We start from the raw sequence: 24552 nt of genomic DNA, 5'->3' as shown, positions 1-24552 counted from the left end.
TTAGGGAACAAAAATGCGAAATGTCATACAGGAGAAATAATACAATAGTTGCTAATGCAACATGACTAGTTTCAACAAAAGAGAAAGAGAGAAGTTAGTTTTCTTCTTCTTCTCAGTTGTGTGTCCAGTACTCAGAGAAGAGATGAGGTTTAAGTAGTTTTTTGAATGTTGTGAGAGATGTGGTTGACCGGACTGAGTTAGAAAGAAAGTTCTGTGATTCATGGATCCTTCAGATAGTTCCAGGAAGTTATGCTTTCTCTTGAAATGCTTTGTTTCTTTCCTTTTTTAATTCATCAAATAACATCCGGGAACTATTGAGAGCCTTCATGAACTGCCAAAAATGTTAATATACTTGTCAAGCTTGAAAACTATCAGAAAACTGAGATCGTGACCTTTGTACTTCATGCCGAAATCTCACAGTCATCGATTTCTTTTTCATAATTTATTCAAATATTGACGTCAGATATTCCGTGAGCCTGGTGACTGTAATGTATACTATGCAATATGCAATATGAGTAAACAGTGAACATAAACAGATGTTTAAGCTTTAGCTCCGCTTGAAATGAATAGATGCTTAGACCTGGAAACAGTATTCCTCACGTCACCACTTAACAACCCAATAACAATATTTCTCTAAATTTTAACAATGTCATCAGAAAAGTGACCACAACTACAGCACACAGACAACATCTATGCTTTTTGCTGCTTTGGTCTGCTTTAATCTGGTCCTTAGCTGGTTTAAACTGGTGAGGAACCAGTACATGATGATCTTAAACCAGAACAAACCAGCATATGGTGTTTTTTTAACAGGGAGTGTCACTCTGAAAGCTCTGTAGACAGAGATGAGCCACAGATCCAGAGGTTAAACCCTAATGGATGAAACTAATAACAAGATGATGTGTAAAATGAAGCAACACTGATGAAAAATTAATGAATATTAAAAACACAAACCATAGTTTTCACAATAATAATAGAGGAGATGTTTATAGTTCCAGTATCTGCTTTATGGTTCTTCATGTTCACTTCATTGTTATGTTTTTCAAACATTTGACACTTGAAAGTTCTGTGAGTTTAGACAATAGTTACTCATTTATCAGTGTTACGTTTGTTAAAATGATATTTGATAATCGTATTGAAACTGTATTTCTGTAGAATGTCTGTGACATATAAAAGTGTCTCAGTCTTTATCAAAGTTCTCATGTCGTTCATCATAAAATACGTCAAATTCTTTTCATTCTATTTCACACTTCATGGTGTATTTTTGAGATGAGCCGACAGTATCAGTCTATGATATTATACAGTATATGGGACCTATGACCTATTGTTCACATATTTAAATTCTTAATATAACTTTACATTCATTTATATAACAAACTTAGCTTTTTCATACTGACTGTATTCCTTAAACATGTCTTTGTGATCCTCAGCCTCCTACAGTTTAGTATTGAAAGGCCTTTCTCCAAATTACTGTTTGACTTTCAGGACGTTTCCACCTCTTTTAACATATGGAGGCCGTGGCCTTTTAGCTAATAAAGTCTAATAAAAAAAATGAAAATGGATACACAGTATTTGAAGTACATTCATTTAAAAGGGATTGTAAGGAAGAGAGCGGGGCGAGAGCAGTGGGCCAACGAGGCGGAGCCCTAAATCTCACGGAGGAGATCAGGATCATAATAGGAGGAGCGGCAGGATAACGGGCGAGAGAGGACCGGGCCCGAACATGTGTTTTAAGTTTGTATTCATGTTCTTGTGGCCAGCAGTCGATCGTGAGGTAGCTGCCGGCCTTTTACTTCCATGTTATTGTTTGTTTATTTTGATTAAAGTTTGTTAAATGTTCGCCGGTTCCCGCCTCCTTCCATCCCTACTGTGAACTGTATTACAGGGATATATTACATGACATATTGGACATGTAACTGTGGGCCTAACGTTTCATTCTCTAGCTCTGTCACAGCAGTCCTTCATCCTTTAATGCAAATTAATTGTCATGGTTAGTGTGTATTGAAGTGTTAAACAATTGTTTTTGAAATAATATAAACGTATTTCAATTATATAACTGTGGCAGTATCTACAATGAAAATAATCTCCATTAATATCAGCAACTGTTCAAAATAAAGCTGATAGAATGCTAAGTCAGTTTTCACAAAACCAAATAAAAGTATTTTTTAAGGAACTTATAAATATTGATCAACAACAGTTTATTTATAAAACAACTCACGTTCCAAACCTTCTGAATTGAAGCCAGAAGATACAAAACTGAGGTGCAGATGAGACTGGAGGAAAATGTAAACTTGTTCTTCTTTATTAAGTGAGATGTTTATGAGATCTCATCTAGTTTAAGGTGCATGATCAAAACAGAAGAGTTTGTTGTCTCAAAGTGCAACATGAGATTTTTGTCATTATTTTATTAACGTTGTAGTGGAGTAGGCGGGGTGAGACCGCGGTTCGAGTAATTGTGAATGAGCGCCAGCTGTGCGCGCACCGGTCTCGAATCACGTAGGAGATCGGAAGCATATAAGAGAACGAGAAGAGAGAGGACCGGGCCCGAACATGTTTTAAGTTTGTATTTATATTTGTATTTATGTTATTTCACCGGCGGTCGTCCGTGAGGGGCCACTGTCTGTTATTATTTATATTAAAACTTTATTTTAAAGGCTGGCGGTTCCCGCCTCCTTCCTTCCATACTTTGAATCTTGTTACAAACGTTTTCCGAGTAAAACTCGGACTTTAAAGTACGATGTGCTGGATTGACAGGGTCAGTGTAGTCGTATATGTGGAGTAACTTCCGGGAACTATTGAGAGCCTCCATGTACCGCCATTGGTGTGAAAAACAGTTCCATTGGAGTCAGAGTCATTGCGAGATAGTTGCGCCAACGGAAGTTTAAGATTTTGCATGTCACGTGATTCATGGAGCCTTCAGATAGTTCCAGGAAGTTATGTTTTCTCTTGAAATGCTTTATTTCTTTCATTTTCTATTGATTTAATAACTATTGAGAGCCTTCATGAACCGCCATTGCTGTGAAAAAAACTGTTCCATTGGAGTCAATGGAGTTGACGCAACTCTCTCTCACAAAAAGTCACCAAGTTGTGAAGTAGGGACAAAAAGAAAACTGTTAATTATACATTTGCTCTTGTGTAATTATAATCCAGAAAAAAAACATTTAAATGATCTAATTTTCATAAACAATGTATTTTACCATGGTGTTTAATTTACAAGCCTAATCGTTCCCCGTCATTTTATAATTTGACACAATAGAGACTTGCTATAGAGGAATACCTTACAAATATGACAAATTTTTTCAACACTATAAAAACCAAGAGAATTTGCTGTTGTTTTTGGAGCTATTACTTCTGGTATTGTTAGGTTTATGAAAGGTTTTAATATGTGTTCTCTAAATAACATACACTTAAAGCAGCCGTAAGAATCAAGAGATGATGAATTTTATACCTGAAAAAATGAATATTATTATTTACTTTTTTATTTTACTTTAACATGAAACCACTCTTCACTTCAAGATCAAACAACAAGATTTTTGTGCAAAAAATAACATTATTCTACCACAATATAGGAATAGTGATACATGTCAACAGCCTAAATATAACAGTATTAAGCAGGCATGGAACAGTGAAAACATTTTACTATGTTTCTCAAACTAACCATCTGCCATCAGACACACACTGATCTGACAGCAGTCGTTTAGGGATCGTGTTGTTTCCTGGCACAGCGAAAACAACAAAGGAGCAGATCATAGTCTGAAAAACAAAACACAAAACATCAGAAATGCCTTCAGCCAGCAGTTATCCACTATTTACCAGGAAATGCAGGAAAATTAAAAAATATATAAAATTTACATTTCATTAACACTTACATGACAGGACCAGGTTATTTTTGTTTTACTAAAATTAAAACCTTGAAAGCGTTTCTGTTTATTAAAATAAAATATTGGCATGCATTTTGGGGGTAAAATAAACTAAACAACAAATGTAGATGTTGCCTCAGAAATAAACTGAAATAAGTTTAAAACATTAAAATGATAACAGTTAACAAAACTAAAATAAAAATGAGGTAATCTTGTATAGCAACATACAAAATTAATAATAAAATGACAACAGCATATTACAAAGTTGCTAAATAAACTAAAATTAACATGAAACTAAAACATATTAATAAAAACGAAATAAAATAAAAACTAATAACTCTGGACACATATTTATTTTCTACATTCAAATTATTGTGACCAATATAATCATATAAATTTATGTTGGAAAAACATCCAAGAACCTTGCCATTCTTAAATTCAAATACGATTTTAACAAAATTAAATGACATATTATTTCAATCACATGCTTCAGCTCTCGAATGCATTTGTTTGAGCATACTATAAATATAATAGATGACCAATTTCGCGAAAATGTCAACCTTAGCACGAAAAAGTATTTACCAGCAGTATTCACTCTGGTAACAGCACAGATTTTAACATTTGGTGGTTCAGATACCCATGTGAGATCTCTCTTCAAATTTATAAAGCAATTGTTTATTTTTAGTGCATGATTTTTCATAATCTGGTAAGAGACATTTTCAGGATTGTCACATCCATAACGCTACATATTCCTCATAAATGGACAAATAAAAAAATGAATATAAATATTGAAGAGGCGTCTCTTCTCCATTCAATGAGTATTATTGCTTCAGGATTGTGCATTTTATTTTACAGAAATCCTACTAAGTATATAGTCTCATTAAAAATGCGTCCTTTTTTGTCACATCCATAATGTTTATTTAATGTTATTTTTCATAGACAGACATATTTTGATCTTGGATCAACAAGGGTTCAGTAAAATATAAACAGATGTTACAATATAATCGTGACAAATTCGTCCTCCGAGCATTTTTATGTCGCATCCATAACGCTGGAGTTGCCCAGAAGTTAAATTGTGTATTTCATCAGGATTCTCTGAATTGAGACCCGTCATGATGTCTCACCTCAGCATTAGACTGCAGAGCACAATCTTGCAGATTTACATTCTCCTGATTCCTGCAGACCGTCTGAGCCGTTTCTACCTCTAGTGTGTACTTCACCCGTGCTGGAGGGTACATCTGATGTAACACAAACACACAGACATTGTTAGTAGTGAATATATCACAGATGGCTTACATCACACTGTTCACACGTCCCTTACCTGAGCTGAATCTGAGATGATGTTCACCACTTTAAAGGCATACGGGTAGTTATTCATGCGATTATGAAAGTCGATGGCAAAGTTGGCCACACTGACAACATTTGGGTTCTGTGTGGAACTGTCTCCCGTCACAAAACAAGCGGCTGCGAGGAGGCTCAGAATGCACAACATCTTGACAGGATGAAGGTCTGTGAGAATGAAGGTCATGATGTGATTTTAGTGTGTCAACTGCAAGGCAATAAAGGAAATCTGTAGTTTCTTTTTGTACTCACCTGCAACAACCTGAAGAAACATCTCGGATGTGTTTCTGATGCACCATCAGGTTTTTATCCGCGTCAGTGTTGACAGATGAGATCTTCTTTCAGCATTTTGCTGATGGACGTCATTCATAACACTCGCTGATTCATGTTTAACATGTGTGTGCATGAACAAACACAAACCTGAGAATCTACAGCTGAACCTCCGTCATGTGTTTGTTTATTATCACACAGCTGATCACATGTCCAGACTACTGTACGCTTCAGGACCCCTGACTGTGCAGTCCCGAATATCTCCTGATGAAAATGTCAACCAGATATTGCACTTCTCAGTTTTTACGAACACAAATGTTCCACATAAACAGTTAATTCAGTTTAATCTGACAATTGTTAACTGTATTCTTGTGGCCATTCTGACAGGACGCATTTTTCCATTCCAATGCGCTACTTTCCCATTGTTTTCTATGTAAGCACGCGTTTGACGGACGTGCATAACGCCGCGTTTTTAAGACGCGTTTTTGAAACGAATTTCAACTTTTACATGCAGCGCTACTCATCAATGTCACTTCCAAAAGCAGTGAACCAATCAGAAGAATTTGGAGGCGGGGCAACAATTTATTTGACGTCGGCGGAGGCGTTCCAGGCTGCGCATTAAAAAACATCTGAGCGCCGCGTCTCGCGCTTTTACACGCTGAGACGCGTACTGTCAGATTGATATATTCTGTTTCTTATGTCCAGCAGGGATGTGATAATAATATTTTATAAGAAATAAACTCCGTGTGATCTTTGGACAGAAATCTTAGATTGATGTCAGGTTAAAGGTGCATAAGATTGTATCAAAACAACACCACAAGTGTTCCTGGATTGCCATGTGAGCGTCGCCACGCCCCTTATTACAACTTCCTTGTTTTCTTTCCTCTTGAGTTGCGGAGCTTCAAGTTTTCTTGTGTGATACAGAATGATCATTTTAGGGAGAGAGGAACTCAAAGACGCTGAGAGCGTTTTAAAACAGCTTTTCCCAGAATCCATCAAGGTGTGCAAGAAAGACTTCACAGAGCTTTTACTTTCTGTACCCCCGTCTGGACTCATTTATTGTGATGAATGCGCGTTTGTTTGACAGGTGTACGGTTGCATATTCAACATAAACAGAGGAACACCTCACAATCTGGAGATCGTTGCAGACAAATGGCCAGATTTCAGCGTCATTATTTGCACACCAAAGGTTAAGGTAACGTGACGGCAAGGAATCGGTGATTCTCATCTTATCTCTACACATGTGACAGGACAGGAGGGGGTGAATCAGACACAAAATGCTTTTTTATGTATTTTAAAGGGCGTAAAAGACAGAGAGGGAGATTTTAACATGTACAGCATCTATTCAAACGACAAAGACGCATTGAAACACCTGCTGAAAACACCTGGTGTGATCGACACGGATGCATTCACGCTGTTAGCAGGTAGAAACACAAGTTTATTTTATCTTCATATAAATCAGATTTAAAACAAAAATAAACCCGCACTTGTCGAATGTACAGGGGTGGACATCAGACATTTAGCAGCGGTTCAGGAGTTTGCGGATGAACATGGAATTCCCTGGAAAGTACAATGTGTGATGAATGTGTTAATGCTGCAGGACACCAGCCACCTGTGCTTGAAAGAGAGGTATTCAGATTTAAAGGGATATTTCACCCACGAATGAAAATCTGTCATCATTTACCCTCAGATACGTGGACGGAAGATATTTGGAAGAATGTCGATAACCAAACTGATCCCCCATTTACAGCCATAGTAGGAAAAATAAATGAAATGCGAGCCATAGTGGCATTCTTCCAAATATCTTCCTTTGTGTTTAGCAGAACAAAGAAACATATGCAGGTTTGGAACAATCTGAGGGAGAGTAAATTATGAGAGGATTTCATTTTTGGGTGAACTGTCTCACTAAAGATTTCAGAGTTTAAGATCTAAAGAGACAGAACACACAAAAACTCATTCGTCCTCATGTCATGTCAAACCATGAAAGAAGATATTTTGAAGAACGCTGATAACCAAACAACACTAAACCCCATTGAATTATATTGTATGAACTCAAAACCACGGAGACATTTCTCAAAGTATCTTCTTTAGTGTTTTACTGGGGAAAGAAAAAAAAACATTTGTTCTACAGTAGCTTATTTAACAGTATTTAACAGTCTAATTAAATTTAATGTAAATAAAATAAAAATGATATACTGTAACAGAGACATGAAAGAAAACTGAAAGAGATACAAAGTGTTTTTCTTTGTCAGTTATGCAAGACTGAGGTTTCCAGCGGTCAGTACAGCTCATGCTCACCTGGTGAACAGCACATGGAAATACGGAGGAGACGCCAACAGCTACAACTCTGTGCTGAACTACATTACCCACAATCCCTCTGTGTGCATCGTTGAGGAGGACAGATCTGAGCCAGTCTCGTGGCTGCTTCTGTATCAGCATTGTGCTCTTGGGTTACTCTATACTCTACCACAACACAGACGTAAAGGTTACGCCAAATTACTGGTGTCAATCATGTCCCAAAACCTCCTGGAGCGGGGATACCCTGTGTACTGTTTCGTAGAGGAGGAGAACGAGCCTTCGCACAAACTTTTCTCATCACTGGGGTTTAAACATTCATCAGACTACAGGTCGGTGTGGTTTGAGCTTAATAAACGAGAGGAAACATGATTAGTTATTAGTTATTCATATTAAAATATCATATTTGTTGTCATTATTGTTAACTAAAAATAATAAAACAGATATTTCAATATTCTTTTAAAGACTTGAAAATAAGTCATTGTGCCTCTTAATAATAAAGAAAAACTAAACTAAAACCGAATTTAAAATAAATTGAATCCATATAGGATTTTTTTTTATAATGAATTGACAAATAACATACAAAATTGATATTAATTAACATGTAAACTTAAAATAATAAATATCACTTTGCCTAAAATATAAATATAACATTTATACTGTTCTTAATGAACGTTTTATTAATTTTAATTATTTTCTTTATCATTTATTCACACTGTACAATTAATAAATGAAAGCAAATTAAAGGTGAACAAATATAGTTTCATTTGTAATGCCTGCTTAATGCAAACCTTGCACTGTAAATAAATACTTCATACTTTATGTCATAGAGCTTACAGTATGCAAAAATAACCAGTTTAAGATGTAGTATGTCACACTGTCATCACATCAATGTGTTAATGGAGGCAAAGTCAAGTGCATTGCATTGTGGGATACAGAGTTTTTGGTTGTAGAATGCACATTTTGTTTCGGAGATGATGTCAACCTTCATTAATAACTCAAAACAAGTATGTATAAATCATGGTTTTATTACCTTTAGTATGTCCTACATTAGAGTACTATAAAACAGTACAAAGTTATATAATGTAGAAATCACTTGTAATGTTCTAAAAAAATAAACAATGTACAAACCTGTATGAGACAAGCACACAACAGATTCACAACAAATTATCAAAATAACATGTTTGGGTCATAAACAATCGTTCTGTTGATTTATGCTAAAGGCTGCTATGTGCTGTTGTACAATCTTTCAAGATGAAACCAAATTGAGTTTGACCTTAAAACAGCTAATCTACCCGTCTGGAGTCAGCAACGACTTTCCATTTCATCTCATCGCTCACAACTGAAGCCAGTTAATACAATAAATAAAAGTGAATTTACATTTTAAAATGACTCTCACATTCATCACGAGCACAGGTTCTGTAACCCAAATGTGAATAAGATCAGTCCGTCTGATGATGTGGTGAATATAATCACAAAGTTTGTTTTAAGGTCACAAACACAGTTGTGTTGCTCACGCTATGAGCAGTAAGTACACAACGTCCCGTTCAATCCCTTCAGATCCAGTCTGATGAGGGCTGTCAGTCTTTCAGGGATGCGATGAGAATCGGTGGCAAGCTTTCTTATTAAAGTGGCAATGCAAGTTCAGATAAAGGCCACTAGGGAGAGGCTGTGAGTCCTTCACTCTGTATGTGGTGATGAAGTTCTGCTTTGCATATCGTGGCTCCTGCACAATGAACAGAAGGAGGCTCCTCATCACCTACAAACAAAAAACAAACACGCTGACCACATCAGGATGTACAAAAGGTCTCTCTATCTGTCAGATGTAATTCGCCTTTAACCCGCGTAAAGAAAAGCACTTCTCACCGAGTCCTGAGGACGAAGACACGCTGTCGGCCAGTGAGCAGCTGTCGGCGTGGTCCGGCGACAGACCCTCCATCAACGGTATGGAAAGCTCTGAAGATGGCACAGATGAGTCATAAATGCCCGAGTCTCTGGGCATCTCCGGAGGACTGGCCGATCCGTCCATATGAAGGACCGGCCTCAACGAACCCAGCAGTTCCTGACTCGATGAACCTTCCCCCACGTCCCCCTGCAGCGAGGGGCCCGACAGAGAAAGCACCGCCGTCTTGGGCACAGCGGGCAGGAGGAGGACGTTACTACTGACCGGACAGTCGCTCTCTGACGGATGCTTCAATTTCACTTCATTGAGCACCAAACCCGAGTCCATCTTCTCAGACGGGGGCTCGACGCGTTTGTTGGGCGCGGGGGGCGGCATGAGCTGCCTCTCGAACCAGTCGGGCTCCTGCTCCATGTGCTGGTGCATGCTGCAGATGGCCACGTACAGCGACCGCCCCGATTTGCTGCGAAGTAATTGCGCCTGCTGACGTTGGGCGGCTGCGGCTCGCGGTCCGTCAGGCTGAGCTGGCGGGAGTGAAGCCGGGCGAACAGCTGGGGCAGCTGGTCCATCAGTTTGAACTTTGGCGCCAGGCTGAGCGATGCGGGTACATCACTCTCGTGGGAGTAGTCGAAGTAAACGGCCATGAAGCGTGACAGGTCAGAGGATCTCTGATGCGCCTCGCGGAGTTTTTCGGAGATCATGGAGGTGGCAACGATGAAGAGATCTCTGCTGCTGGCGTCTCCGGGGGCCGGTTCTTTGTTTTTCTCCTTCGACGTGGCTTTGCCCTTCCGGTGTCTTTTCTCCACAAAATACTTGAGGCCCTTGGAGCAGACGGTGATGATGAAGTGAGCCTCATTAATGCGTCTGCTCAGCCAATCCATCTGACCCTCTTTACAGATCTCCAGATGCTCCCAGAGATCCAGCGATACCTGCACATACAAACACACGACAAATACAGATTAACACTGGGCACAATGTGTATGGAGTATAGAATCATGTGCTTAGAGGTTAAATAGAGACACTTTACATTTACATTTACTTAAAGCATATATGTCTAATGGATTATAAGAATATTCAGTAATGCACAGTTTAATGTCTCGTGAATAAATGTAGCTACATTTTATACATTATAACACTTATTGTTACACTTTGCATTTTTAATTTGGTTATAATTATTTTAATGCATTACAACACACATTATATAAAATTATAATGCATTAAGCCATTAATAACCCTTTATAAGGCATTGCAAATAAGTGTTACCAAAAATGTTACTAAATTTTATTAAAATATACAATTTATCACAATATAACATTATATATTTCTTGTTTGATTGTTTTTAATCAAGAAAATATATTTTCAACAAATAGATAAATATTTATAAATAAAAAAATAGATATAAAATAATTGATGTATTTATCATTTTTGTACAAAATTAGGTGACTTCATCATATAATTACAATGTCACAATAAAGGATTACATATATTTTTTGTTTGTAATCAAAGAAATAGATAAAAAAAGATACATTCTCATAAATAAATAAATAGATAGATAGATATAAAAAAAATTGTACTTGTGATCTTATATATATATATATATATATGGTCTACAAAATTAAGCAACTTCAGAAGCATTTTAAGAACCACTTCAGCAAACAAGTTTAAAGACTTTTATATGTTTATGGAACTATTTGGATTACTGGTGATAAAGAACACATTTGCCTCTTACTGTCACTAGGGGGCGGCACTCGTTCATTCATTTCTAAGTCAAACCCCTTCACAAACTCTAAATGTCTTTGTTTCCACAAGAAATTCTTTGTTAGACCTTAAACAACTTAAAATGCCTTCATCAAAACAAAACACGTTTACTTCACGATTTCAGATGACATGAATCCAAATCTGAACGTCTGTTCACCTCACAGCCGCAGAAGTCCTGCAGGAAGAAAGCAAAGCTCTGGATGACAGCGAGATGTTTGGGACAGTCTTTACTGGAGTAACAGATGAAGATCTTGGGTCTCGGCCAGGGTCTGTCAGCGTTCAGAGCGGTGGTCTGAGAGGACGACTCCGAGCTTTCTTCGTCCAGGTGGGAGTAAATATTCTCTGCAGAAGAATTCAGGATCAGAGACGTGAGTCTAACCAGGATCAAGAGAATTGTTGAGATTTGTAGCGTGTACAGTCTAGTGCATATATTATTTCCATATGATGAGAAGCCAAGCGAATGGAAAAACACTGTATGACGCTTTAGTGTTTACTATAGTAAACTGGGCTTAAATGTGGTGTGCCGTAGTAACGACTACATTTTGTTCATTTGTACTACGGTATTTTATGATATATTAATTATAGTAAACTGTTAAACGGTAGTAAACACTTAAGTATACTTTACAATTGCGTGGTTAAAAAAAGTGTATGTACAGCAATGTTTTTGAACCTTACCAGAGTAAATATGAAAGAGTGTTTACCACATTGTACTACAGTAACTACCTAACTTTTTAATGGAATCAAATAAAACATTTGTCTATTTTTGTTTCAGTAAAAATAAACAAACAAATCCCATAAACCACACTGAATGAAGTCACCTGACCACACACACTTGTGACCGCCTAGCAACTGTAGAAAGTGCCCACCGAACAACATCAGTCGACAATCTATGTGATATTCTGAAGAACACGCACATGTACTTGTAATGAATTTTGCTTTGTAAGATTTGTGCGCCACTAATGGGCTCACAGGAGGATCTTTTGTCTGAAACAAGCAGAGCAGACAGAGCGACACGAACACAAGCGCTTGGATTCCATCTCACATTAATCTCCATCAATGCTGTGAGATTACACAGATCACTTTACACATTCTCAACAAAAGCGAGTTGAAGAGGAAACACGAGTCTTCGAGCGGACACACACCTTGCTGTTTCTTACGACACATGACAGTGAAGAGGGTGGCAAAGGCAGACACGAGGACCAGAGGAACGGTGATGGCCATGGCTCGGATCGGTCCGGCCCACGGAGAATGAACTAAAACAAATAACAGACGTCAGCACACGCAACAGAAATGAAATTTAAGATTTACACCACTTCAAATCAAGGTTATTATAGTTCTCTATTTATTGAAAATAAAACTAAATATTATAATCCACTTAAAGTCACTTCATTTAAAAAATGTTTCCCTTTAAATTAAGTTCAGTCATTGTATTGAAATGATCAATTTAAATAAAAGATAAAAATAAACTATATATCTGAAATAAAATATAAGAATATTAAAAATAAATTAACGCATGATACTATTACTTAAGAAAATTGTAATAAAAGTGCTTAAAAAAAATCAACTAATAGCAAAAACAAAAATAAAACTATAATAAAACTCTTTTCTTATAATGATCTCGATAGTAAAATCTGATTTATTTGGAAATGATACAGATTTAGTTTTATTTAATGATATTTAATACCTTGGCTGACGTGATACTGCGTCTGTCTTCTGGTTGTGTTGTTAATATCACGAAGCTGCAGACATGAAAACAAAATCAATTCGTTGCACTTTTCCATTCATATGTTTGATTTGGAGCGTCGTGCATTTATCAATCCAAAAAAACAAAAGGTTAAGATGAACTCACCTCGATTGCGTAAGTTCCTGGAGTGACGTCTTGTAAAACACAAGTAGTCCTGGGGCCATTCTGCTCCTGACGGGAAGATGTCAGACACTATTTAAAGAGTTAACATCACTGGAATTAAAGTTTAACAGAATAATTGACATTTACACTGGTTTGAATGTAAACTCTTGTTTTGCTCAACAAAACTGTGATTCCACTATTCTCATACAGTTCATCCCTTCAAATCTTCACAGTTAAAGTCATCGCTTTTGGTGTGAACAGGCTTCATAAAACAATTCACTGAATCTCTGTTACATCCCAAAATTATTTTACGGTGCTGTGAACTTCCTTAATAGAAGGACGGCTAAGAAAATGCTTGACAATGCCACGCTTCATGTTCAACTTTATGGCCATATCCGAAGGAAAATGGATCTGTTCACAGAAATATCTCATTCAGTCCTAAAGCTCATCTTAGAAGTCACAAACCAGGCCGGCGTAGTCTTCCGAAAGGTTGATGACATGTACTTATGAAGAGGTGTTATTACTTAGAAGCTGAGAAACTCAATCTCCATAAAGCATGTGGAGGAATCCCCCGCTGGTGGCTTCACTCACCTCACATTTCATTCTTTTATCGCTACAAACAATGCCGCCCAGCAAAGACACAGATATGACTCTCAGAAGAACTGGGACAATACTTTTATACCTTACAATGAAGAAATGAGGTCCCATCACTAGGGGCTTCCCAAATTATATTTCATGTCATTTTTATTTCTCTTCATCCCCCATGTTTTATTCCTTCAAGAGAGTGACTCCTAAACTTGGCCAAAGCGAAAAGAAAAAGCTCTTCAATGGTCCGGCAGCACAGTTTCTAAGTGACAAAGTACTGCTGTGAAAGCACTCGGGTCTCTCTCTTCACGTTTCCATCACAACCAGAGCGAGGAAAAACGTGTCCCCCGCGGCCCGAGGGCTCCGCGAGACGCCCGGACATGAGCGCTTATTACAGCAGCTGTCTGTGAACAACTTTACACGCATTAACCCTCCACATCTCACTTCCATCTACAGCAGCTGCGTGTGAGCAAAACACCAGAGACCAACAAATATGCCAAGAATTACAGTTACACAATCACACAAACACGCAAATCATCACCAAACACACGAAAAGTGCTCTTAAAGAACTTACACCGCACTTAAAAACAACAACAGGGTCATTGTCCTTTCAAACTCGTAAGACTTTTTATTTGTTATGTAAAGAATTTCTTTTTTGAAGCTCTAAAACGCTCTGTACGGAGCCCCGCCCCCAGAGAGCTGTCAGTCTTTAATGATTGGCTGAAGGCCGTAGAGCAGCCGTATCCATTTAAATGAACTCTCTTATAACTTCAAAAGACTTGCAATGCAAACATCTAGATCAAATAAAGTTTCAAATACTCACAGGTTTACAGCGTTTGAGTCTGAAGGGAACTTCCTGTCTGAGCTTGTAATACAGGTAGTATTGGCTGAAGCCAAACGTGGAGGGGGCGTGGTCAAACACAACATGCAAATTAGTGCCGAGCTGGGAGACATTCAGCATCTTTGGCTTCCAGACTGTCAGAGAAACACACAGATTTCAGGTCAGCTTGTTATGAGAGAATAATCAGAGTCTCACACGCTGTATTTAAACTGATGAATCAGACTTGACGTCTTTGTTTTGTGCGAAGAACTCACATGGTTTGCAGACGAGGTTATCTGGACCGAGCAGCCCTTCACAACCTTGAGAACAAAACATACAAATGACAGATTTTTTATTTTCCACTACAATCATTTTAAAACAACAACATAACATAGTAGAAAAAAAGAGCAAATCTGTGTACCAGACCGTTTAACTGTATTTGTGTAAATAGAATTCGATTAAGACGCATACTTTATGATGTGTACAAGATGCAAACAAGAATTTCACCCCAAATAAAAATTAAAAATAAAATTGTATGTTTCAAAAATGTTTACCATTAGACTAACATTTCAGAATGTAATGTATAGACGGTTTCATCTTGACAACATAAACAAACGTTACTGCGCATGCGCACTTTGTGACCCCCAGCTGAACTTCCGGTACACATTCACAAACAATAAAGAGCCTGTTGATTATTTCTTATAACAATCAAAAGAAACCGAGAAGCGTTTCTTGACTTACTCCTCTCTCCAATATTTTAAATTTAGACTGCGATACCAAGCTCAACCACTAGATGTAAATGTACAAGATGGCTTCTTTATATGCGACTAAACTACAGGACCCATTCAACGATTTGAACATACAACAAAATTCCACAAATCATTAATTTAATACAATTATTGTACAGTTAAATAATAATACAAATTAATATTAGCATAAATTAAATTAAATAGCTATATTAATGACACGAGCCAAACACAAACCGGAAGTTAACTAGGGGTCAGGAGCGTGTGTCCCATGAAACGGTCTTTAAAATGAATTCATCCGTGTTTGTGTACAGTATTTTGTATGTGTTTGTGAGTTTGTGTCCGCCCGACACTCACTGTTAGTGCGCAGAAACGACGGAGGAAAGAAACTGTCGTTCAAGAACGTGGGAAACGGCACAATTCTGACCATGTAGTCCGTCTCGAACGCCAGACCCAAGAAGGGTTGAGAGCTCATCCTCTGTACAGAAAAACAAGAAAATGACTTTGTTTGTTGTGAAGTGATTGTTTCCTTTACAGAAATGCACACCGTTTGATTCATGTGTTTATTTAGCTCATATACTTACAGCGGTTTTGTAGGAGAAATTAAGCTGTCGTGGATCTTTGAGGATCAAATGTTGGCACTGTTTTCCCTCTGGGTTTTTGTCCTCCAGATACACTCTGAACCCTTTGATGTGTTCAATACCTGATGAATCAAAATTTAAATCTTTACAAATATGAAAATAAGAGTGACTGAAAGATGAATGCCTTCGTTATTTTATTCCAAGACATTATTTAAGATGTGTTTGCATGTTGTGTAGTTGTGTTCGTCTCTTTAAAACAAAGTAAAGCGAGACGGTTTCAGCGGAAATCTGATGTTTTCTCCAGCACAGATGTGCAAGATGTTTACAGAATGTCTCCTGTCATAAACCTTCAGCACTGTCACAAAACTCTAAGAGGTTGAGGTCAAAGCCCGAATCATTGATCTCTTTTCTTTAGTCCTGCTGTTTTAGCGCTTTACCACATCGACAAAATAAGAGCATAGCGTTCTCGTGCCCTTTAAAGTGTGCCAACCTTCCTCTCTTTTAATTAGATTTCAGTCTTATCGGTCACAGAGGAAAGAAGGAAGAAAGGTCCCGCACACATTCCGTGTGGTTCCGATTACCGCAGCGGGGAGCGGGCGCGAGGACTCGGTCTTTGTACAGGGGTGTAACTCCACACCTCCACCAGCCTACAGATAACATCTCACAACCTTAAAAAAAAAAAACCCACTGAAGGTGGAAAAAAGCCGCGAAACTGCGTGTGCACTTTCAATTCCCCTCGGTTTCTTTATTCTCAAGTGTCTTGCACATGGAAACTTTAGGGGAAAATCCAACTCAAAAATAAAAATGATTCAGCTATACGACTCACATTGACTTTTTCTGTCACACAAAAATTGAAATTTGAAAAAAAAAAAACAGGTGGTCTCACCAGTCTCACCTAAGTTACTCTGAAGAAGTAATTAATCACTAGTTACCAATTACATATTCAATAGTGTAATAAGATTGCTATACAAATGACTCTCTCCGAAAGTATTTAATTACTTATTGCCATTTACTTTCTATATCATGCTTGATTAGTTATGTGATTCAGGGGGGGACATGATGGTCGAGTAATAACTTCGCAACTAGTTACACTCAACACTGGGTCTCACCACAAAAATCAACAGCGTAACCATAATTTAAACAATGATATGTTGTTTTTTGTCTATATTTTTTACTTTTGTATATAGTGCATTATTGTTATTATTTAACTTTCCTTTTTTTCTATCTTAATGTATAATTCATCTCTTTCATCTATGTTTGCACCATGCGTACACTTTCTTCTGCACTAAGCTCCTGTCGCCAAGTCAAATTCCTCGTGTGTGTAAAGATACTTGGTAATAAAGCTCATTCTGATTCTGATAATATGTGCAGTAACATTGAATTTACCTTTACTATGAAAAACATGGTAAACGTTGATATGCAAATTACTCCAAAATGTTTTTTAGGAAAGTCATCTGGTGTAAATGACATAAACATTACCATTGTTTTACTATAGTAAAAGTAAAGTAAACATGTATTTTCTGGTATTACTGGTAACCAACTGTATAACATACGTATTACCACAATTACCATGGTAAACTATGGTTCTTATGGCGGTTAAGTAAATGTTTGACTTTACAGTTAAACCGTGGTAAGGGCAAATGAAATATGCTTTTTCTTAGTTTAACAATGTCATCTGCAGTACAACTTATAAAAATGATTACCATTTACTTTTCACATAAATTACCATGGTAACTTTTGTAAATGACAGAAGTGTCCTGTAGGCTCAAATGTTGTGGAAAGAGGCCTCACTCAAAGAGGTTTTTGACATCCACCTGAGCTGTGTCCAGTCCTGCCCCAGTCACAGGGATTAACCTCCAGTGAACAACAGCACACATTGTCCCGTCCGCCAGGAAAAATCTCACATTACCCAGTTCAATAGCACGCTGTCAGACGGAAGCAAAGGACGCCCCCGTCTTTCTCTCACCACACACGCACACATTCCTAACGGCACGGAAATCACAGCGGCCCTGTGTGCCCATCTCTCTCTCTCCGTCTCTTGGACGGATCGGCAGGACTGTCAGGCAGGAGGGAAGCCTTTGATCAGGACGAGGAACTCTCTTTGAAGGCCAAGATTTTTCTCTGAGCTGCTCTCCTGTTCCACTCTCTCCAGGCCGGAGATAGACAGAGATAAATCACCCGCGTGCACTTTAAAATGCCTCTGCTTTGCAATGAGCGTGTGGAGGCTAATGGAAAGCGCAGACGTGGAGTCTGAAGTCTTTGCAGGACTGTTTGGGGACATCAACTTCGCCGTCAACAGAACCCTCATGAGATCTTTCCAGTTACAACTCAACATTCCCAGAAATCCCAGTATGGATTTTTCATCCTGATAATGTCCCTCTTAAACAAAATGGAGCATGGTAATAGAACATGCTCTCAGTTCTTTTTTGAAAGGAACGCTGTGACTTTTCACAAAGTTCATGTTCAAAGTATCCATCATTGGATCATAATATAATGGACTACTTTAAAACTTCAAAAGGCTCGCATAACAGGGTATGAGCAGAAAAAAACCTACCGAGGGGGCTGGCCATCCAGCGGACCACCACGGCCGCCTGGTTGTTGCAGGACAGGTGACTGAAGGTGATGTTCTTCACCTCATGGATGGCATGTTTCCCCGCTGGATTCCAGTTGAGTGAGCAGTCTAATTTGGATATGAACGAAATCAGAATGAGACAGTCTTTTGAACACTATAGAACTCAGGATGTCACCAATTCTCGATTAATCAAGTTAATGACGATATATCAGCATAATGCAAATGAACTAAAACTTTATTAAAAAAACAAATCTGAAAATGAAAAACAAATATTTAAAAGATAGTTTACCCTAAAATGAAATTTATTTTTTCTTTACCATCATGTAATTTAAAACCTGTGCGACTTCATTCGGAAGAACACAAAAAATATATTTTATATATTTACATTTTAAGAAAGAGTCACAAAGAGGTTTCAAACCACATGAGGGTAAATGAATGATGTTTTTTGAGTAAACTTTCCCTTCAAGAAGAAAATTGGAATCAATGTCAGAAAACACATAACACAAGTCATTCCAACCAAATATCACAAATCTATTTCATTTATTTACAGAAAAATACAGAAATACTACTTATGGAACCATGAATACTTTAAGATGGAGACTTGACTGCATTTGCAATTGGCTTTGCATTACAGACATAAAAATGTTCCTAAGTAACATTAAAAGAAGGCAAAAAAAGCCAAATAAGTTCCTTTATACAAAGAAGTTTGGGCTGAAATGTGTTTGTGAGTTTCCAAGTGAACAGTACAGTCACAGGTCCAAAAAAAGACTTACTGTCATATCGAAATGTGACTCCAATTTTGCGACCGTTTTCATCAGAGATGGACGAGTAAGTTCCCTAAAGAGAGAGAGAGAGAACAGAAGCATAAGACGTTATATTACACGCCTCTCACTTCCACTTCAAGTAAATAAAACATCCAAACTTCACTGGAATGGTGTCGAGACTCCATCGAGAAACAAACAGTAACTTGTGTAACAGGAATGTGAGCCGAAGTGTTCAGAAACCACCCGCACTTCATGTGGTGACAGCCGCAGCAAAGAATCCCACAATTATGAGACTCCTGGCACTCGACAACACTGCGATCCGTGCCAAACGCTGAATCTCATTCACTGACCCAGAATCAGCCGCTCATAAACACGGGTGAGATAATGACGGCTTACGGCAGATTCAAGAACAGAGATGTGAGGTGCATCAAAAGAAGTCAAAACAAACAGGCTTGCGTGACAGAAGCAGACGAGACCCGAGCGCTCTGTAATCTGTGTGTCACATCGGGACGGATGTGCAAAAACAAAGAGAAGATCAATAAAATAGGGATGATAAAAATAAAGGATGTATATTCTGAGAGGGGATTTCACGAATGTGGAACAACGCTAAATGAGCTCTGTTCTCGGGACATTTCCACCGCGTATGTCACAGATCGTATCGCACGCCATGTTCTCTTGTATAAAGGAAGTTGTTCGACTGGCGGAACGGGACACAATTCACTCGTCCCAGGAGATGAGCTGTAACAAAGAATCAGATACTGAGATAACGGGCTGGAAGACCCTTCCAGACGGTCGGTTGAGAACACAGAATCAAAACTACTGCAAAAAGTTCATTCCATAACAGTACAGCCCTGCGCTGGAAGATAAAGTTGTGTTGTTTTTGGGGTAAAAATATGATGCTTTCATTTCAAACACTTGAATTTAAACAAACCTGAAAATGAAAATAAAGAGAAATGACCAATAGATTTACTTCAACCAGGGAATACATTTTTATTTTCAAAATCTTGAATTCCCTCTACAGTCAATTTATCTCCAAACACATACAGGTAATCATTCATTTTCTCACACAACATTGTGTCTCAAACAATGATTTTAAAACATTGCTGTTGTCAATCCTGCAAACGTCGGTGGCATATTTCCTTACTTGATAATAATTTATGCAGCACGTGAAACGCCTTGAGAAACGTCTTACGCATTTATCAGTGTTTAGTTAACAGATCTGTGGACTTCCTCCACTAAACCAATAGCAGAGTCCCTCAAACCAAAGTTATTTCCAAAGTGTCTAATTGAGCATAAGCACTTATCCTTAATACCAAAACATCCCCTCCCAATGACCTATCTGCTTACAAACATGCTGTGAGTAAACCTCACCAACATATGTCCAAGACAAAACGCTCTTAATGACATCCTCAGCCCCTCATTTCCACAGGATGTGTACTGATGAGGGCGTGACCTCCTGACCCGGCCGTCTCGCTGACCGCGTACCTGCACCAGATGTACGACCGGAGAGAATGGGGGGAAAAAAGAGGGACTACATACAGACCACCATGAATGAGTCTAACGGGACGACATTTTATGATCAAATCTCTTCAAGTAGTTCACTTTAAAATAAGCACCCACTGACTTTCCACAGTCATTATATTCCTACTATGGAAATTCAATGGGGGCTTATTTTAAACTTCTCCTTTAAATCTACCAGCTTACCATTTAAAAAGCAAACAATGATGTACGAGTACACAAAAAAAAACACACACACGTTAAAAACGTCATCATTCGTGATCATGCGGTGCTTTAGTAAAAAAACGCATCCTTAGTTTTTATTAGGAACACTCTTCTGAACGTTTAACGTTACAGTTCTCCAAGTTAATGAAGTAAAGGGAATAAAAGCACAAAGTAATTTGTCTCGGAGCCTCCGGCATAACTTTTAAATTGAGGGACATAAGGTTGCAAAAGAAAGAGGATTTTTTTTACAGCCCTGGAGGAAGAGGGGGTGAACTCACTAATTCTTCATTTAGCATGAGAATAAAGTGAGAAAGTCAGCAGGCTCAGGGCTGCACTAATGGCCCCTGTCGTCCTGTCCTGTGGTTTTTAACACCGAGAGCCCAGCGGGACCCCTGAGGACCACGGGACAGACCCCTCACACCTGCAGCCAATCAACACAAACACACACCTCTGACAACTGCACCGGCCCATCTGACAAGGCATTAAAACCTTCAATTATAAACAAATACACATGATAATAATAATAGGAAAAATTATATAAGAATCAAAAAAATAAAGATAAGAGTCTGAATAAGAAAATCTGTTCAATGTTTCTCAATATAATACTTTGTCTCTTGTTATTTCTCTATAAAGTATGAGTGGGAGTAGTATGAATATATAGATAGAAAAAGCGGGATAGAAAAGCGTCCATCCGATCTGGGCGGAGTCTAAGGTTTCAGACATACTATGATGACTCATTTTCGCCTACTATATAGTATGAATGTAGTCGATTTCGGAGGCAGACTCTGTTTATCGTTCATATAATAAAAGCATTCTATTGGCATGATTGTGTATATATTCAAACTGTCAAAGTATTAAACAAACAAGTATTGAAATAAATGAACAACATCAGAAAACATCACTTTCTCTCTTTCTCAAAATGTACACTATAAACAAATTCATTGTCATGCCAGACAATAAAAACAACTATGACATCATTCCTTTACTTCTGGTCTTATTTTTAACAAATCCAGAACCCTAAGTTTTTTATTTTGTTGTGCAACCATTTTGAATTATACTCTTGTTTGATATTTATGAAACAATTTGAGTAATTAAATGAGGAATTAAAAAAGCACCTGATGAACTGTTTTGTAACTTCAATAACTGCACTAACTCATCAACTGCACTGTAAATGTATAACTGCATCTACTCATGTATTGCACTATAACTTTAATAACCAGCATTAACTCATCTACTGCACTGTAACTTTAATAACCGCATCAACTCATCTACTGCACTGTAACTTTAAAAGCTAATGTCTGTAACTAATGCACACTCAAGTCACTTGCACTATTGTATAGTCTATATTGTTATCTGTTCATAACCTCCTGTACATTAATGTTCACAGTATATATCCTTCTGTTTATATTGTTCATAGCACATACCGACTGTCATATTTTCATAGTACATGCCCATTGTATAGTATTTTCCTAATATTGTATTCTGTATTTATTCACACTGTATATCCTGCACTTGCTAATTGCACTTCTGGTTAGACCTAAACTACATTTCGTTACACTGTACTTGTATATGTGTAATGACAATAAAGTTGAATCTAATCATCTAAAATCTTTCTTCATAAACGCAGCTCATGTTGTCAAATGCGTTCTTGCTGTAACATTAAAAGTGATTTGACATCGCTAAATGTCCTAAAAGCGTTATTCTTACATCGTAAGCGACACATTTAAAGCACGCGGCACTAAGATTTCAGCTGGGAATGTGTTTGCGAGTAAAGAAAAGCGAGTGGGGGGGTACAATGCATCCTAACAAGTCTGTCACTCTCTATCCGACACCTTTTTACGACCTTCCTCAACAAGCAACACCTCCTCCACCCGTTCCCTTTGTACCTGCGGGCCGCTCGTCCCGCTGAGAGCCGCGTCTTGAAGACTTTCTGCAGTGGTCGGGACGTTTCTGTGCACTAACAGCCTCGGCAGTCGTTTGAAATAAAACTTCAAATGGACAATTTGGGCCGGGGGTGCTGAGAGTAGAGCTCATAAACGTGCTGCATCCCATGTGACAAATGAGCAGAACTGTTGCCGTGAGGTAAAACCAGGAGGTCAGCACTCGGTCAAACAAGGGTCCCGTGTTTTATTGGGCCTTATTAGGTGACCGTAAAAGAGGGAGGACTGTGTGCCTTTTGTTTAATAACTCACATCATTAAACGCCCAGTGAAAATAAAAGAGAACACATGACGAGACTGTTTTGCAAATGGTATTGAAGATCTCAAAAGTCAAACATCCCTCATCAAATTTACTCAAAACCAGATGATTTGACCTCTACAATACACGTCCAGACTCTTCACGTGCTTCAACGCTCTCATTTATTTCTCCAAAGTGAAATATCTCAATACCCAAATGAAACACAACACAGAACTCCATCAAATCTACTAAAAATGTATAAGAGAGCAACATCTGAGCAAAAATTTATATAACAAATTAATCAGAGCTAATTAGATACATTTGCATAAATTAACAACTTTATTTGAAGAGTTTGGTACCAAAATGAAAAATCTCATTAAAAATCTTTTTTTATTACGTTTTCATGTTTATTTTTTTAGTTATTGTGGCTTAAATCACAACAGACCAGCTGGAGTTTGATTGATATTCATTGGAATGCACAATAAAAAAACATGACTGAGTTATCTCATCTTGCATGTACATTGACATTTAGTCATTTAACAGATGTTTTATCCAAATACACTTACAAATGAGGTAAAAAATGGAAGCAATTGGAACAACACAAGTACAACAAAAAGAATGAGTGCAATAAAACTGGTCTCATGTAGCCCGCCCCTGTATACACCGCGTTTTTTGTTTTAGAACCAAACTCTTAATTTACTAAAAACAAAACTGAAAGCAAGCAAACATGCCTAATCCATTGGCATTGAAAAGAAAAAATGCATTTTGGCTGAAAATGACGATAATATTCACTGGTCTCTCAAAAACGGATCACTCCCCAGTAGGCATGGGCCTGTATGAGATTCTGACAGTGTGTTAACCTTTAACAAAAGTGTTGTGGTTTTACAAACAACTTTTCTACTGGACTGTCATAAATTACGCCTGAACATCCAACATTGCGTCACATAACACAGCTCAGAAAATTTTTGTGGTTTTGAAACCTTGACTCTTTCAACCTCGGAATACCTTGAAAGCGGTGTTCGGCCCATGCCTGTTACTTTCAAGCACTACGGCAAGTCAAGTATGTGAAGAAAAAATCAGTTCAATTCATAAACAATCAGTATAACTGTTTTACTTTATTTATGAATCAGCCCCCATTGAACACACACACACCTGGCATGGTTTGTATGGTGCCATTATGGTCGACTATTGTGTGGGCTGATGAGATACGAGCGTGTCTGAACACAGTGATGGCAGGTGGGAAATGAAGTGTGTGAGTTCTTCCTGTACCACACCAAAGTCTGATCTAACCAGGTGTTCCTCTCTCTCTCGCTCTCTC

General features: G+C 38.0%; 3 protein-coding genes across 3 annotated transcripts in view; 1 reads left to right on the top strand and 2 right to left on the bottom strand.

Moving 5' to 3' along the window:
* Positions 1–3458: 3458 nt before the first annotated feature.
* On the bottom strand, positions 3459–5674 carry zgc:194981 (uncharacterized protein LOC561073 homolog). The gene is made up of 4 exons (XM_056734804.1): positions 5451–5674; positions 5179–5366; positions 4982–5095; positions 3459–3750 (listed from the first exon to the last, which is right to left on the bottom strand). The coding sequence occupies exons 1-4, from the start codon at positions 5470–5472 to the stop codon at positions 3646–3648; spliced, it is 429 nt and encodes a 142-aa protein (XP_056590782.1). The 5' UTR covers positions 5473–5674; the 3' UTR covers positions 3459–3645.
* Positions 5675–6071: 397 nt separating this feature from the next.
* Positions 6072–8897, top strand: si:ch73-106k19.2 (glycine N-acyltransferase-like protein 3). The gene is made up of 5 exons (XM_056734803.1): positions 6072–6468; positions 6556–6663; positions 6769–6892; positions 6971–7097; positions 7721–8897. The coding sequence occupies exons 1-5, from the start codon at positions 6394–6396 to the stop codon at positions 8133–8135; spliced, it is 849 nt and encodes a 282-aa protein (XP_056590781.1). The 5' UTR covers positions 6072–6393; the 3' UTR covers positions 8136–8897.
* il17rd (interleukin 17 receptor D) overlaps positions 8776–24552 on the bottom strand; it is a 28579-nt gene continuing 12802 nt past the window's right edge. Inside the window, 13 exon segments of the mRNA XM_056734801.1 lie at positions 8776–9522; positions 9630–10130; positions 10133–10592; positions 11579–11763; positions 12564–12674; positions 13106–13160; positions 13271–13336; positions 14676–14827; positions 14948–14992; positions 15776–15896; positions 16003–16121; positions 18554–18679; positions 19345–19408. Of these exon segments, the coding sequence (XP_056590779.1) occupies positions 9422–9522; positions 9630–10130; positions 10133–10592; positions 11579–11763; positions 12564–12674; positions 13106–13160; positions 13271–13336; positions 14676–14827; positions 14948–14992; positions 15776–15896; positions 16003–16121; positions 18554–18679; positions 19345–19408 (2106 nt within the window). The 3' untranslated portion in view covers positions 8776–9421.

This window comes from Triplophysa dalaica, chromosome 21 (genome assembly GCF_015846415.1).
Source record: "Triplophysa dalaica isolate WHDGS20190420 chromosome 21, ASM1584641v1, whole genome shotgun sequence".
Classification (NCBI taxonomy): Eukaryota; Metazoa; Chordata; class Actinopteri; order Cypriniformes; family Nemacheilidae; genus Triplophysa; species Triplophysa dalaica.
This window is presented reverse-complemented; position numbering and strand designations above follow the sequence as displayed.

Coding starts and splice junctions, on each gene's coding strand:
- zgc:194981 (XM_056734804.1), bottom strand. CDS start 5,472: ATGTTTCTTCAGGTTGTTGCAG. Junction 5,367..5,450: donor GTTTCTTCAGGTTGTTGCAG/GTGAGTACAAAA, acceptor TCATTCTCACAG/ACCTTCATCCTGTCAAGATG. Junction 5,096..5,178: donor TCATCTCAGATTCAGCTCAG/GTAAGGGACGTG, acceptor GTGTTACATCAG/ATGTACCCTCCAGCACGGGT.
- si:ch73-106k19.2 (XM_056734803.1), top strand. CDS start 6,394: ATGATCATTTTAGGGAGAGAGGAACTCAAAGACGCTGAGAGCGTTTTA. Junction 6,664..6,768: donor TTTGCACACCAAAGGTTAAG/GTAACGTGACGG, acceptor TGTATTTTAAAG/GGCGTAAAAGACAGAGAGGG. Junction 6,893..6,970: donor TGCATTCACGCTGTTAGCAG/GTAGAAACACAA, acceptor TCGAATGTACAG/GGGTGGACATCAGACATTTA.